General features: G+C 34.5%; 2 protein-coding genes across 4 annotated transcripts; both read right to left on the bottom strand.

The window, feature by feature from the left end:
- Positions 1–167: 167 nt before the first annotated feature.
- On the bottom strand, positions 168–2,750 carry LOC140976458 (laccase-11-like). Its single transcript, XM_073440614.1, has 6 exons — positions 2,475–2,750; positions 2,225–2,376; positions 1,899–2,143; positions 1,684–1,812; positions 680–1,603; positions 168–524 (listed from the first exon to the last, which is right to left on the bottom strand). Exons 1-6 carry the CDS (start codon positions 2,589–2,591, stop codon positions 394–396), a joined length of 1,698 nt encoding a protein of 565 aa, XP_073296715.1. The 5' UTR covers positions 2,592–2,750; the 3' UTR covers positions 168–393.
- Positions 2,751–5,467: 2,717 nt separating this feature from the next.
- On the bottom strand, positions 5,468–11,300 carry LOC140976283 (U-box domain-containing protein 5-like). Of its 3 annotated transcripts, XM_073440313.1 has the most exons (7): positions 11,059–11,300; positions 10,820–10,940; positions 9,243–9,328; positions 8,899–9,084; positions 8,066–8,173; positions 6,869–7,965; positions 5,468–6,684 (listed from the first exon to the last, which is right to left on the bottom strand). In XM_073440313.1, exons 2-7 carry the CDS (start codon positions 10,839–10,841, stop codon positions 5,919–5,921), a joined length of 2,265 nt encoding a protein of 754 aa, XP_073296414.1. In that variant the 5' UTR covers positions 10,842–10,940; positions 11,059–11,300; the 3' UTR covers positions 5,468–5,918. The 3 variants fall into 3 exon arrangements, with proteins under 3 accessions (XP_073296414.1, XP_073296413.1, XP_073296415.1); XM_073440312.1 differs by having other exon boundaries at positions 10,820–11,300; XM_073440314.1 differs by lacking the exons at positions 10,820–10,940; positions 11,059–11,300 and adding an exon at positions 9,754–9,807.
- Positions 11,301–14,253: the final 2,953 nt, after the last annotated feature.

The raw sequence follows: 14,253 nt of genomic DNA, 5'->3' as shown, positions 1-14,253 counted from the left end.
GTCTCTATATTATTTTTTGTAATTTTAAAATTCTGTTTTTTCAAATTTCAGTTTTATTCGATTGTCTTTATATTTTTTTTTCTATTATGGTACAAAAATTGCGATTTTCCACCTAAAAATTATTTTTCATGTGTACTCCAGCCAGCATGTCAAAATTGCTAGAGATATGACAAATAAAAATCTTCATTTTCACATATTAATACATAAATTTACATTTGAGTATGAACCAAATCCAGCACAAGAAAATGAGAAATCACACACATAAAGCCTACATGAAGAAATACTCATTTCATCTTCTCAAGCAGTATACCAAAGCTCACTGTGAATAATAAATGCACGAAATTGTGTATATATACACTTTTAAGTAGTCGAATTCAATACTTGATTAATATTCTAGCATGGTGGAAGATCATTTGGTGGAGGGAGGATTGTTTGATCGGATTCAGGTCCATTTTCTACCACAAATGCTGTTTTTAATCCCCAACCAGTGTGCAGCTCCAAATGACAGTGGAAAAACCACACCCCTGCACAAATTTCACACGATAAAATCAGCATAGAAACCAATTTGTTATGGTTTCTCATATAAGTTCGAGGAAACTCGTGGATGTATGTATGGGGGTAGTCGATCGAGCCGGTCCCAAGTTTGAAAGGGAATGATATTTTCTACAACTTGGCATACCTGGATTATCAGCTCTGAATCTTATAGCTGTCCAGCCGCCGGTGGGCACGCCTACTGTGTTTCTTTCCGGAGGATCGACTAAGTTATATTTGGCTGGATCCTTCTTTGGGTCGAAGTTTCCTATTCCCGTTCCCATAACGAAGAAGTTGAATCCATGAAGGTGAAACGGATGTGACTCGACTGTCAGCAAGTTTGTATCTTGAAGCAATATTTCCACTGTGGAGTTGAATGGGATTCTGCTAAGTCTTGTCCCTCTTGAAGTCTTGAGATTCGCAGTAAGTGGTGCACCGGTATAGTTAAAAGGAGTTGGGGGCTTATCAGGAAAATCTGTGGTGTAAACCCCTTTCGTGTCAAAGTAATGTGCCTGGAGCAATCCCATCTGAGGCATCACAAAGGAGATGTTGTTCAAAGAAGCCGTTAGACGAGTGCCGTTTAAGCAAGTTGGACATGGATTCAACCCTAGACCGATTGTGAAGAACAGGTTTCTATCGACTTTTAATGGGACGTTTGCCGGATATTGTGGGGAGTTTAGGCTTCTTAGTTTTTCTTCATATGCTAAGGCAAATGAAGAATCATTTGGTGCAGGCAAATGAGGAAGTGTGGGGATGATTGAGTTAGGGATGCCTTTGTATTGCAATATTGCTGTGGCTGTTTTGTTATCTACTGCAATTGGGGCATCCATGAACGGCCTGGCGGCAATGAAGTATCGCCCTGGGATCTGATCCGCTCGGACTAACACGTTTGTTGTCTGGCCTGGTGCAATCAGCAAAGATTGTGTGGAGAATGGCTTTGTGTATACTGCATCAATCTCTACCACTGTCATGCTGTGACCAGCAATCCCGAAAAAGAGTTCATCATTGAGAGCCGCATTTATGAGCCGTAAGAGGTATGTCTTCCCTTGTTCAACTTCCATTGCAAAAGTATCTGATAAATGAGAGAAACAGAAAACTGATTTAAAAAATGTCCTGATCTTTTCAAATTTGGTAGTCTCTAAAGGCTCGTACGTTTCTCATGACATGGAAACAAGGGCCCTGGCTTTCCGTTTATCGTGTGTGCATCCGACATATTTGGAGGCAATCCCATGTTCTCTCCTTGCTTCTCCACTTGTTCAACATCTGCATTCCACCATTCTCCTATAACACAAAAAGTGTAATAAATCAACAAAATTCATCAAGGGAAAAAGGGATCAAAATGCCAAGAAATAAAGAAATATGCTCACCTAACACGATTACTTCTTCTCTATCAGGTTGAGGGAAAGGGAAAGGAGTTCCTTGTTTAGGCATAATCACAATTGCACCATAAACAGTGGCCCTTAGCCAAAGAATATGTGCGTGCCACCACAATGTACCTCTTTGTCCTGTTATATTGAAATCATACACAAAGCTATTCCCTGTCTGGATTGGACATTGCGTAATATAAGCCGGCCCGTCTGCCCAACCGTTTCGATACTGCTTCAGTCCATGCCTACAAGTGGCCATCGTTAAAATGCGCTCATATTTCAACGTCTCATCGACATATTTCAGTGCTTGACCCTATTTTTCTTACCAGTGAATGGACATATTGTACTGTGCATAGTTGGTTACATTGACAAGAACTCTGTCACCTTCTCTAGCATAGATAGTTGGCCCTGGAAATCTCCCATTAACAGTCACAATTGGCTTTGCATGGCACAATCTGCTCACATTCTTCACTTGAATCTGCAGATCCACGCATCAAAAGACAATCAAACATGATCAAGAAATATGTTATTATCAATAAGTTTCATGCAAAACAGGCACACAAGTTTGAATCTCACATCAAACTGGTATGTTTTAACATCTGCTTCGACTAGATCAAAGCAGACAATACAAAGCAAGGCCAATACTACACAAGTACGACGTATTTCCGAATACATTTTGCTGTGGCTCATCATTCTTCTGAATCAAAATCTTCAGAAACGGATACAGATGATCATGAAGTTGGTTAAGCATGTTTGATATTTATAAGTGGCTCTCGATATGTAAAGATTAGGTAAAAGGGATAAATTTAACCAAAGCTTAAAAGCAAAATATATGCAGATTGAATGACTTGGAGGCCCAGAAATCCACCATTTTTAAGATAATAATAAGCTTGGATTACATTTGGCCAAGGAAATGTGGTAATGGGGTATGTTATGAGAGGTATGTAAGGCCAAACCCCAACTTTTCTTTGCCCAGCTTTACCGTTAAGCAAAGCTTGAGGCAAACTCTCTAGACTAGATTATACTACTTATATAAATTAACTTCTAGTTACTGCAATTTAAATAAATAAAAGTTAAATTAAATTAATTAATCATGTAAAATGGGTTTTACAAACAGGATTATTTTAATTTATTGCACTCATTTTTTTTCCCTAACACCTTAATGTTATGCATGCATGTGAAGTTTCACTTTCATTACGCTAGATAAAACATTTAATTTGAATTTATGCTTTAGAGTTTAGACTATCCAGCCATACATGGGAAGATAGCCGAGTGACATGAAGTCACTCGTGCGAGCACTCGCGCACCAAAACATCAGCATGTGCGCACGAGATCAAAACTTGCGGCACGCCCATGCATTATGAGCACGCCTCCACGTGCCGCTACTCGGAAACAAGTCTGAATTAGGGTTTTTGAGTAATCCTTTGTTTTGGAACTTTGTTTTTACAAATATTGATGTCATTGAGCGAAAATAAAACAATTTATTCATTATATTTCAGTTTTATTGAAGCTTTGACTTTGTTATATACTTGTGTGTGTACCTCAAATCAAACTTATTAAAGTTTAATATTTTATGACATTTGTCGATTGTTTTTTATGAGGATTATCAAATACGAGTTCTTTGAAATTTTTTTTGAGAGTGATTGTTTTTACTTGTGTTATTTGTTATTAAACAACATAATTTTGGAGTCAATTATATGTTACTTGTTTCAAAGATTGAGATAATTTTTCAACAAGAATCCTTTTATTCATCAAAACGGACATCTTATACAAAAGTACACATGAAGTAATACACTGGATGTAGCATAGACCATGCCTCTGAACTACAGAATCCTGTGATTTTGGCATAACGTTGAGATTTTGGCATAAGATTAAGCAACTCTCATATAAGAACAAGTGTCGCGCCCCGAAACTCGGGATTGACACCGGCGTTGTTTGATAATCACACAATTGAAACAACAAGCCTTTCGTAGCACAGTATAAACCGAACCAGTTTATATATGATAACTTCAACTCAAAGGAAACATTGTCTTTTACAACCAAAAATTTCTAAACAACAGAAATAAATGCGGAACCGTAAAACTGCATATTAATACTATCTTAAACTTAATCTAATTCTTGAGATTCACCATTCCCAGAACTGCTCGGATTCTTCATCCTCAACCTGTTCTTCGGACTTATCTGGGAGGAGAGAGTAAGGGGATGAGTATTTTGGGAAATACTCAGTAAATGGGGGATATTGAACACAACGTAACAATTTTATAACATTTTCGAAATATACATATAATTACAGCATGCTTTTCGTACATCGTATCCGTAACATAATAACACTGCGATTTTTCACCTTTAACGGTTTACTGACGTCAGTCCCTAAGTTTTAATCCTCTAAGGGGGCGAGGCCATAAAACGGTTCTATCCCACCGTGAAGGGCCGTATGTTGGAATTCCACCCATTTTCAGGGAATCCTCACAGTGTCAAATATTAACGTACCAAAATTTCGGTTCTCACATCAAGTGTGGAGAAAACACTATCCAAATAACTGATTCTATTCGATCTTATTGTGAAAAAATATTAGACTCGCATTTCTCCAATATAAAATTTATTTATTTAGTTTTAGATTTATTGTGTATATGTAATTTTTTACCTTCAGAATTTCTTCTAAATTCACATTTTTTACAACCTTGGTTTGCACATACAGTAGAATTTTTTGAATTTCGTGTCCTAAGTTTGTTTTGAGGAAAAATTATTTATAATACATTCATTATAGATATAATAAAAAAGAAATATGAAAGGGATTTGCAATCTATTCACGTGCAATTGTATGCTCTTGCATAAATAAATTATTTGTCCCCCACAAAAATATATTTACTATAATAATCATGAATACTCGATGTTTGTATTTTTTTTTTTTCAAAAATAAAGTCTTCTTTTCAATTTTCTTGAAATATTTGAATATCTTTAATATATTATAAAACTTTAACATTTTATAAAAACTTTTTTTATCCAGCTTGGATATACCAATATCACATTTTATATATAACCCCGAAAATAATTATTGCTTATAATTTATGGACAAAAATGTAAAAAAAAATACTTTCTTTCAAATTTTACTCTAGTAATAGTTACAACTTCTCAATAACATCAAAATTCCTTAACTTCCATTCTATATAACATCTTTTTTTTTTTTTACTAATCTGCTAATCCTAGAAACTTTATTCTTATTCGTTCATCTATTTTTTCCAAAAACGACAATATTCATGTATTATATTACATATACATCGTGTGTGCTTGGTTACTAGTTATATATTAATTCTTTGCTTGGTGCTGAAGAAGTTAATACCACTTACATGCTCCCATAAACCTCATAATAGATAACACTAAGCTAAGGTTGGTCCAACCCCACTAATTAAATAAACCATTATTTAGCCATTTCAACCACCACCATATTCAATCTCTCTTTTAAAATTTGTCTTCCACTAATGACAAAATAAATTTAGGCCGTTGAGCAGTCGGACAACAAGAATGGAGGATTTTGTGCTTGGATTTTAATATATTCAGATCCGTAAAAATATTTAAAATTTGAATAAGTACAAGAAAAACTTTACGCAATACAAGAAAAATTACACATTAGTACAGTACATGAAGCAGAGGATACTAAGAAACAAGAACACAAACATTCCTGCCCAAAAAGCATCACACCACACAATTTATGTATTCTGTTAATCACTAATCATCAAAATATTTACTAGTCTGCCCAGTAATAGATCAAACTACACATCGTAAGTCTGGTTTCATTTTGTCATGTGCGGTTTACCTTTCGTCGCCCTTTTTGCCCCTTCGATAAGTTAGACCACACGAGGAATGTGGCATGTAGAGCTATTTTCCTAGAGGAAGAATGGCTACCATATGGCACAGATCTTCCGAACTAGAATTATATATTTTCACAATATTCTCATGAAACTAATATATCCACTATGATATCTACATGAATAACTAAGAAGTTAATTTCAAGAATACCTACTAGTTCTCCACAATGGGGTGCTGACTGATCAGTTTCTTGTTCTTTGCACTTCGCCTTGAAAAATATTTCCCAAAGAATCCAGGAGTTCTTGAGGCTGAGACTTCGCACTGTTTTGTGGAATGTTTATTATAATCTGATCCAGAGTTTTCTCCAGCAGAATCGATTCCTTCTCCAGGAATTCGCAAGATCTCACTGGACATTGCCTTTGCTCTCTCGTTGCCATTCCTGGAAACATAGAAAAGACTAGGTACAACAGCTTCATTCATGACCCGTTCATGATACAAGGCATGCTTTGTACACAGAGAATGAAATATAGATACAGCGCATTCTTGGACCTCACAACTCCCATTCTCAAGTAGCTTTGCAACCGCAGAAATGCAACCACTAGTTTCAGCAATAGACACTCGACCTTCTTCAATGTTACACAAATTTTTCAACGTGGTAATACAGTATCTTGCTAGGGTTTCATCTTCAAGAAGTCGAACAAGTTTGGCAATGATTTCCGAAGGTGTGATAGAGGAAACAAGACCGCTGTTTTTAGACAAATTGCTCAATATTTTTAAGGCCGGCTCGAGTAATTCCTGAGATGGGATGTCAAGGATATCCAAGATTCTAATAAGAGCACCAGATGCAGCAAATTTCAAACCAGTGTGCTGGTGAAAGGATAAAGTTTCTAGTAAGGAGAGAGCTTGCTTCGCAACCTTTGTGTCAAGAAGTGAGGCCAGAATACCATATGAATCTTCATCTAAGTACAACATACTGTTTCTGCAGTACACAAGATGAAGTAGATTGGTGGACTAAAATACCTTTCTTATAAATATTGTTTTCAAGGACTAGGCGCTTACCTTTTTTGGCTGAGCCGTAGGAGTTAAATAGTATCACCGAAATGGACGTGTTAAGAAAGATTTAAGAAAATAGAAGGATAACCAACATAAAGATGTAAAAATACCTGTCTTTCTGCACAAATTCTAACAACACCACACATCCAGACATCTGTGCTTCCATGTCACGAAACTCATGAGCATCCTTCAAAAATTTTAGTAGTAGTTGAATAAACTCTTCAAGTGGTATCATTGACCAAGAAGCATAATTTGTTTCATATAATCTTTTAACATCTTCAACTGCATTGCATTGAGCATCCCAGGGATGTGAACTAAATTTAGCGAAAAACTCCATGTCTATTTCATGCGAGGATTTTACACTACTAAGGACCTTAAAATGTGAGGGACATGAACTCAAACTGGATTTAAGTGACAAATTTTTTAAATCGAAAGGAAGATTTAGATCATTCATGGAACTGCTCAAGCTCGTGACGGAATTGATAGAAGCTTCCCACGGATTGACTAAAGCATCCTGAATTTTGGGTTCACGAATAGGCACTCCATGTGTGGCACACCATTTCAATATTTGCTCTTTTATGATAGTATTTGAGGTGAATGAGAAATGCTCCAGCTTCATGTTTGTCTTAGGACAAGTATCATTACCTTCATCAAACCACTTTCGAATCCACGTCCTTTCATATGTGTGCCCAGAAACAATTGTCACCGGATCATACATTAACCTCGAAGTCAATGGACATATGAATTCATCGGGTGGCACAGGGTTACTAAACATGTCAATTTGAGCTTCACTGGACCTAAAACTCAAATGGAATTCACCTTCACCTGATATACTGTAAGGGCTTGTAGGTGAAGGGGGTTCTTCATGTTCTGTCAGGCCATTGTGTTTTTGCTCATTGGAAATAAATTTTCCGTACTTTTTCAGAAGAGTCAGAAAGAACAATAAGATCTTCCTCTTGCTCTGTTCACTTTCACCAAATTTATCAAGAAGCTTTCGGATGGATCTTTTCTCAATTAATAGAGCCTTTCGAGACGTTATATGAAGCCAGGAGGAAACAGATTGAATAACAGAAATTGCCGCATCTTCGGTGGAATCAATTGTGGAACCATATCTGCGAAGCAACTCCCGTAATACCTTTCCAGCTTCCTCTTCCGACGGATCCAAGCAAAATACTGCACTCCTTAGATCAGCAATAATTCCAGAAATCTGATAGCAATAATTAGTGGAATAAAATAAAATACCTCAAAGTTTCAGGAAACCATTATAATAAGATTTGATCCGTTCACAATGGGTTATGCTTACATACCTTTGCAGCCAGCACAACAGGAACCATATTCTGAATTTCACCAAGGCTCTGCTCCAATAAATCCCTTACCTTCTTACACTTGGATACTATAGCATCTCCCGTGAGCGCCTGAAAGTTTACAAATCGAAATCATAATTTAACACAAAGTCATCAACAACAATCAGATGAACAGAAGATGAAATTTCACAAAAGAATCTTGACCAAGTGTAATACAGAGTCATGCTATAGTGAGTCGGGTCCATGACAAATATATTCTACTTATATCATCTACAATTGTTAGATGTACCACGTTCACGGATGGATAACTTAATTTCAGCTACAGTTACCAGTGGTATCACACACGGTGCAATGTTGTCAAAACTAAAAATGGAGGATAAGATCAATACACTACTCTGCTAGACGATGTAAAAGGGAACAAATGCATTGCTTGACTACTACATCTGCTTTCTTAGTCCTATTTGTCTTCAACTTTCCACTTTTTTTTCTAGTTTTATATGACATATCGATGATTCCAACTGAACAAAAAACTAAAAATAAAAAGATAGAGATACAAAGGGAAACAAAAAAAATGTGTTGTTAAAGAAATGGGATTAGACCTCCATATCAATTTTTGTATCCCGTTAGCAAGATTCGAATAACAGGAATAATATGTTAGATAAAGGAACAAAATAGAAGGTCAATACATGGAAAAAAAAAGACCTTTTATTCCAGTCATAGAAGCCAGAAGCAGATTTTAGCAGAATATTAATATTTTAGAACACAAATCAACAATGGAGCTTAACATGGACTTCAGAAACTGTGATGGAAAACATAGCGAATTTCACGAAGTATACCAGGTAGAGTATACTTGACTCGCTGCAGTTTTGAAACAGAGACTTGGCTGTATCAATGCCATATTTTAGCAGGCAAAGCGCCTCTATTCCTGATGAGCACCCAGGACGTGCTGCCTCTATTTCTGGAAATATTTTGGTAACCATGATAACCAGTTTTAGCAATTCTGAACATGTTCGAGCATGCACCTGAAATTACATCAAACATCAAGCCTTCTAAATCAAAGATTTACAAATAAAACACATTGCAACTGAGAGCAAGACAATTTTCCTACCATAGAGAATCACATGAAAAACGTCCAGAATCTGATAGAAAAATAAGAGGAACTAGAAGATAGAAACAATACCTTTATTGTTTGAGCAGATGCCAGTCGTTCCAAAACTCCAGTAACATCATTTCCCATCACAAGCCAACAAAATTTGAACGACTTAGCTGCAAAAAATTGAAGATACACCAAATCTATAACTTCGCAGTCTATCGACCAATCTACACACACAGACTTCTACCTCACCCATGTCATATTGGGAGAAACACTCCCTAATAACACACATCGTTGGATGCATCAAACCATTTATGTGTTGCGCATAAAATACATTGGAACTCATACATCAAATGGTGTATGCAAGTATTTTCCTTGGTGTAATAGACTAAACCAAGCTATTAGGTTTTTTGCTCACATAGACATTAAACCACATACTCCATTCATTAAGGCAGAAGAAGAATCATAGAGTTTCGTTATAGAATAGTGTATGCAAAGGCAGGACCTAGACCATCCAAATGTGAAGAGAATCTGATCTCCAATAAGTACAAAGTCGGAATTATATGTGTATGTACTGAATAAAGGATTAGATAACTACCATCCTAACTAAAACATGGAGTGCTTCCCTTTTGCTATATACTACGATTGGTTGGAAATTGCAAACACAAGAGTAGAATTGAGTCATCTTGAGTTTAAGAAGGAAAAAACACCTACTTCGATTTGGCTTCCAGTGACAGATAACAAGAAGGAAGAAATGCATCAATTCGCAAGTAGCGGAATACAATACTGAGGAGAAGAATAGATATTGCTCAGAACCAAAGAAGCTTTAGCACAATAATCTTAGTCTTAACTTCCTAGAAAAGTCTGTTTGGATTTAGTAGCTTTTTCTTAAAAGTGTGTTCTTTTTAGTAAAAAAGTAATTTTATAGTTTTATATGTGTTTGGATAGGTATTGTAGTGCTTTTAAAAGCACTTAATTAAGCTAAAATAAGTGATTTTCCAAAAGCCCAAATTTATAGCTTTAAAGTGTTTTTCTAAATAACTCATATTAAAAAAATGATTTTCACTATTTATCCAAACACAAATGTATTAAAAAATTTACTTGAAAAAGAACATTTAAAAGTAACTTTAAAAAACACTTCTTTAAGCAAAATTCTTATAAATCCAAACGCATTAGTTTCAAGTAATCCATCAAATGACAATTTCTAGAATCTCCTCATGCATCTGTAATTTATGAACATTGGGCTGAATTTTGCACAACAAATAAATATAATAATTTTTTTACACAATTTAATGTATCCGGACATTGTTCTATTCAGTGTTGTAGGATTATAGAAATGGAAACATGATTCTAATCATGATAGTTGGAATTACCATCAAACCCGCACAATCACAGTATCCTAGCAACATCCTACCATGACCCCATCTAAGAAAAAGGTTTCAACTAAACTCTTCTTTCTATATCCACAATCTTCTATTCCAGCAACAAAGAAACTTACTAAAATTATGGAACTAAACGATTCAAACTTATTAAATGCATTTTTTTTCGCAAATTATGTTTTGAAAGAGTGAATGCTAAATATTCATAAAAATTTAACTAAGATATCAAAAGACAAGCAAATGAAAGATCAAGAATCCAAAAGGGCATGGAAAAAATTCTTACACTGTAAACAAACAAGAAGGGCATCCAACTATGTTTCCCCACACCAGAAACACCAGCTTCAACAAAATTTCATTTCTTCCCACCAGCTTCCACACCATTTCACTTCGTTCTTGCACCCCTAAACTGCAAAAAAAATTCCAAAAAGGGTTCAAAATACCCAAAATACTTCCACTCTGCAAATTAACCACAACCCCCGGCTGATAACACAAGAACTCCCCCTGAAGATGATCAAAGATCCAACCTTTATGCAAACTTGTCCGCTTCTTACACAGACACGTATAGAAAATTTGAAGTCCCGAAAAAGATGCAAAGCACCCACCAAACAACATATTGAACATCCCACTAGACCCTTAAAAATCACAACCCGATCCAAAAAGAAAACAGTGAACATGCCGAGGTGGGTCAGCTTTTCTATTCAACAATGAATGCAAGCAGGGGGAGAGAGAGAGAGAGTGGGACTCATTTTGGACTATAAGAGAGCATTAGCAGTTAAAAGCACAACCAACCAATTAAAAAAGAACGATTAATCTATAAACATCGAATCTCTGAAATGTGCAAGGTCCCACTCTCTCTCTACCAATTAAAAATAACATTATTTTGACATTAACTTGTGTTTTCTATCGTCCCAGATATATTATATCCAAACTAATCAAACTCTAGCTCGAATTACAATTAGAAAAGTTGTTATAAATTTCAAATCTTTGTCCCCACTATTTAATTTCCAAATCTTATAATCCAGTTTGTGATCTAGTCTTTTGGCTATTCTTTCAGCTTTTTCTTGCAACCAGCAAAAGAAAGGGGAATGGATTTTCACTTCTTTTTTTTTAATACCATTTTTTCTGTTCATGAAAACGAAAGAAAGTTGAATTGCAGGAATCCACATGTTTTCTTTATTACTATAACATTCAGTGAGTGGACGTCTGGACCACTGCCTCCTGCTCTATAGTTTATTTAAATTTAATTATGTATAATATAGATTTATGAGGAAGTTTTAAAATTGATTTTCAGTCGTATTTGACAATTGAAGATCGCGACTGTGTTTCCATATGTGCAGCTCTCTCGAACCCAAAAAAATTTTTCAAATAAAAAAGGTGCTGGTCGATATATAACAAGTTACCAAAAGAATACACAAAATTAGAGAGAGAGAGAAATTTTGGATTTTAAGAGTCCTACACGTAACTTGTTGAACCGTTTGAAACAAATTGAACCGTCAAATTAATCTGAAATTTATTAAGTGCGGAAGAGATCGGGTTTTGTGATTGTTTGAATCAGTTTCTGAAACACAATCTATTGTTTTCTCGCATAAAATTTGTACAATCTACTTACTATATGTCGGATTGGTCTGAAACCTAGACAATATATTCAGGACATCATTTGGTACATTATGAATAGTGAAGATCGAATCTATATCTCTCTGTTGATAGTAATAGGGGTCTTAGGGTTATTTTTTCTAATTATCTTATTTTTTCAAGATTATGATATCTTACTAGTGATTTGTGAGTGTGAATTATATTGGTTGGTTTTGGTTTTAGATTGATTGTAATATCATTATTCATTACAGTGCAGATTTTTTTTTTGGTTTCAGTCCCATGGTTATCACTCCCCACAACGGGGATATTTTCATGTTAAAAAAATTTTCGTGTAATTTATTTCACTCTAATTGTGCTTGTTGGAAATTTAGTTGTTTTATTTGATTTGTTTTCTGCTAGTTTCAAATAAGAGATGAGTATGTTTCTTGTGAAACGGTCTTACGAATCTTTATATGTGAGACGGGCCAACCCTACCGATATTCGCAATAAAAAGTAATATTTTTCATGGATGTTCCAAATAAGATATCTGTCTCACAAAATACGACTCGTGAGACCGTCTCACACAAGTTTTTGTCATAAGGAGTAGATCTCTTGTGAGACGGTCTTACGAATCTTTATATACGAGACGGGTCAATCCTACCGATATTCGCAATAAAAAGTAATACTCTTAGCATAAAAAGTAATATTTTTTCATGGATGACCCAAATAAGATATTCGTCTCACAAAATACGACCCATGAGACAATCTCACACAAGTTTTTGTCATAGTAGATATATAATTTATATCGCTACATAATTGTTTTATCACTGTTTATCTTAACATATTGTCGATGTGTCATTATACACATAGACACGACATCACATCATCGTCCTGTCACCAAAACTAGATTTGATTAATACTTAAAAATTGGTTGATGGGACCATTCTTTCTTTTCAATGTCAAATTATTATGGTGTATTTTGTTGGTACTTTAGAGTGAGCTTCAATTCAAACAAATTTTATTTCGTTTTATGGTTTCAGTCACAAATAATAAATTATACAATATCGTAAAATATTTACAAGTCAAAAGATTCGAGTTCATGTTAGATGTACACGACCTCAAGTCAATTTCCAAGCCAATGGTAGGTAGAGCAAAAATAAAACTCGAAAAGAAAATAGAGACAAAATATTATTTTCTTAATATATAATTTATAAAAACATATAAATTGATGAAAAATAAAAGTAGATATTATATTTCTAAAATCATTCGATATCGGATATCAAGATGTGTTGTTACATTTGTTATCGAACTTATATTAGAAATTATTTGTATAACAAACTTAAACTTTTCGAGATGAACGATAAATTTTTATTTTTTACTTTTGTTGAGAATGATATACAATAGGTTTTTTTTATTTAAAGTTAATGATTCGATAGTTTTTTTTTTGCACTGTTTTCGTATATAAATCGGATCGATCTATTTTAAAATGACAGTTCAACCGATCGGATCTGTTCAACTAGACTATCGGACTGGAATGTTGTTATATTATATAAAATAATATATAATTTAATAAATAATATATTTAAATTCTAAAGATTTTAAATGTATATATAAATAATAAAAATATATATATTTATCAAGGTTTAAAAAATCAAAAAACTTATAATATTACTAAAATAATATTTTTAACCAAAGAATCATTTATGCAACCAAAAATAAATTTTTTTAAAAGAAGTGAACGGTCCAACCGATTTTTAAGCTATTCACCTGTTCAATACCGGTCCGACCGATTCTTGACAGTTTTGACCTGTTTGACCAGTCAAATAGTCTTTGAGAGTAGCCCGGATCGGACTTATGATTGGTTCGCGGTTGAACCAGCCCAACCTACTATCCGATTCGATTATGAAAATACTATTATCTTGAATAAATAAGTTATTGTAAATAATATAAAAATAACAGTCAACTTACACACGCTGATATATATGTTGGCTGAGGGGGACTTTGACTCTTTAACGTTATCCTCTTAATCTGGTAATTTGTAATGATATGAAAAATATTACAGTATGCGTTATATATATATTTTCTTTTAACAATTTTGACTTTCTTCAAAATTGTGTTGTAATCTCAATGTTTTCAAGTTATTTTTT

Source organism: Primulina huaijiensis, chromosome 5 (assembly GCF_012295235.1).
Source record: "Primulina huaijiensis isolate GDHJ02 chromosome 5, ASM1229523v2, whole genome shotgun sequence".
NCBI lineage: Eukaryota > Viridiplantae > Streptophyta > Magnoliopsida > Lamiales > Gesneriaceae > Primulina > Primulina huaijiensis.
The sequence above is the reverse complement of the archived record's forward strand: the minus strand, read 5'-3'. Positions and strand labels throughout refer to the sequence as shown.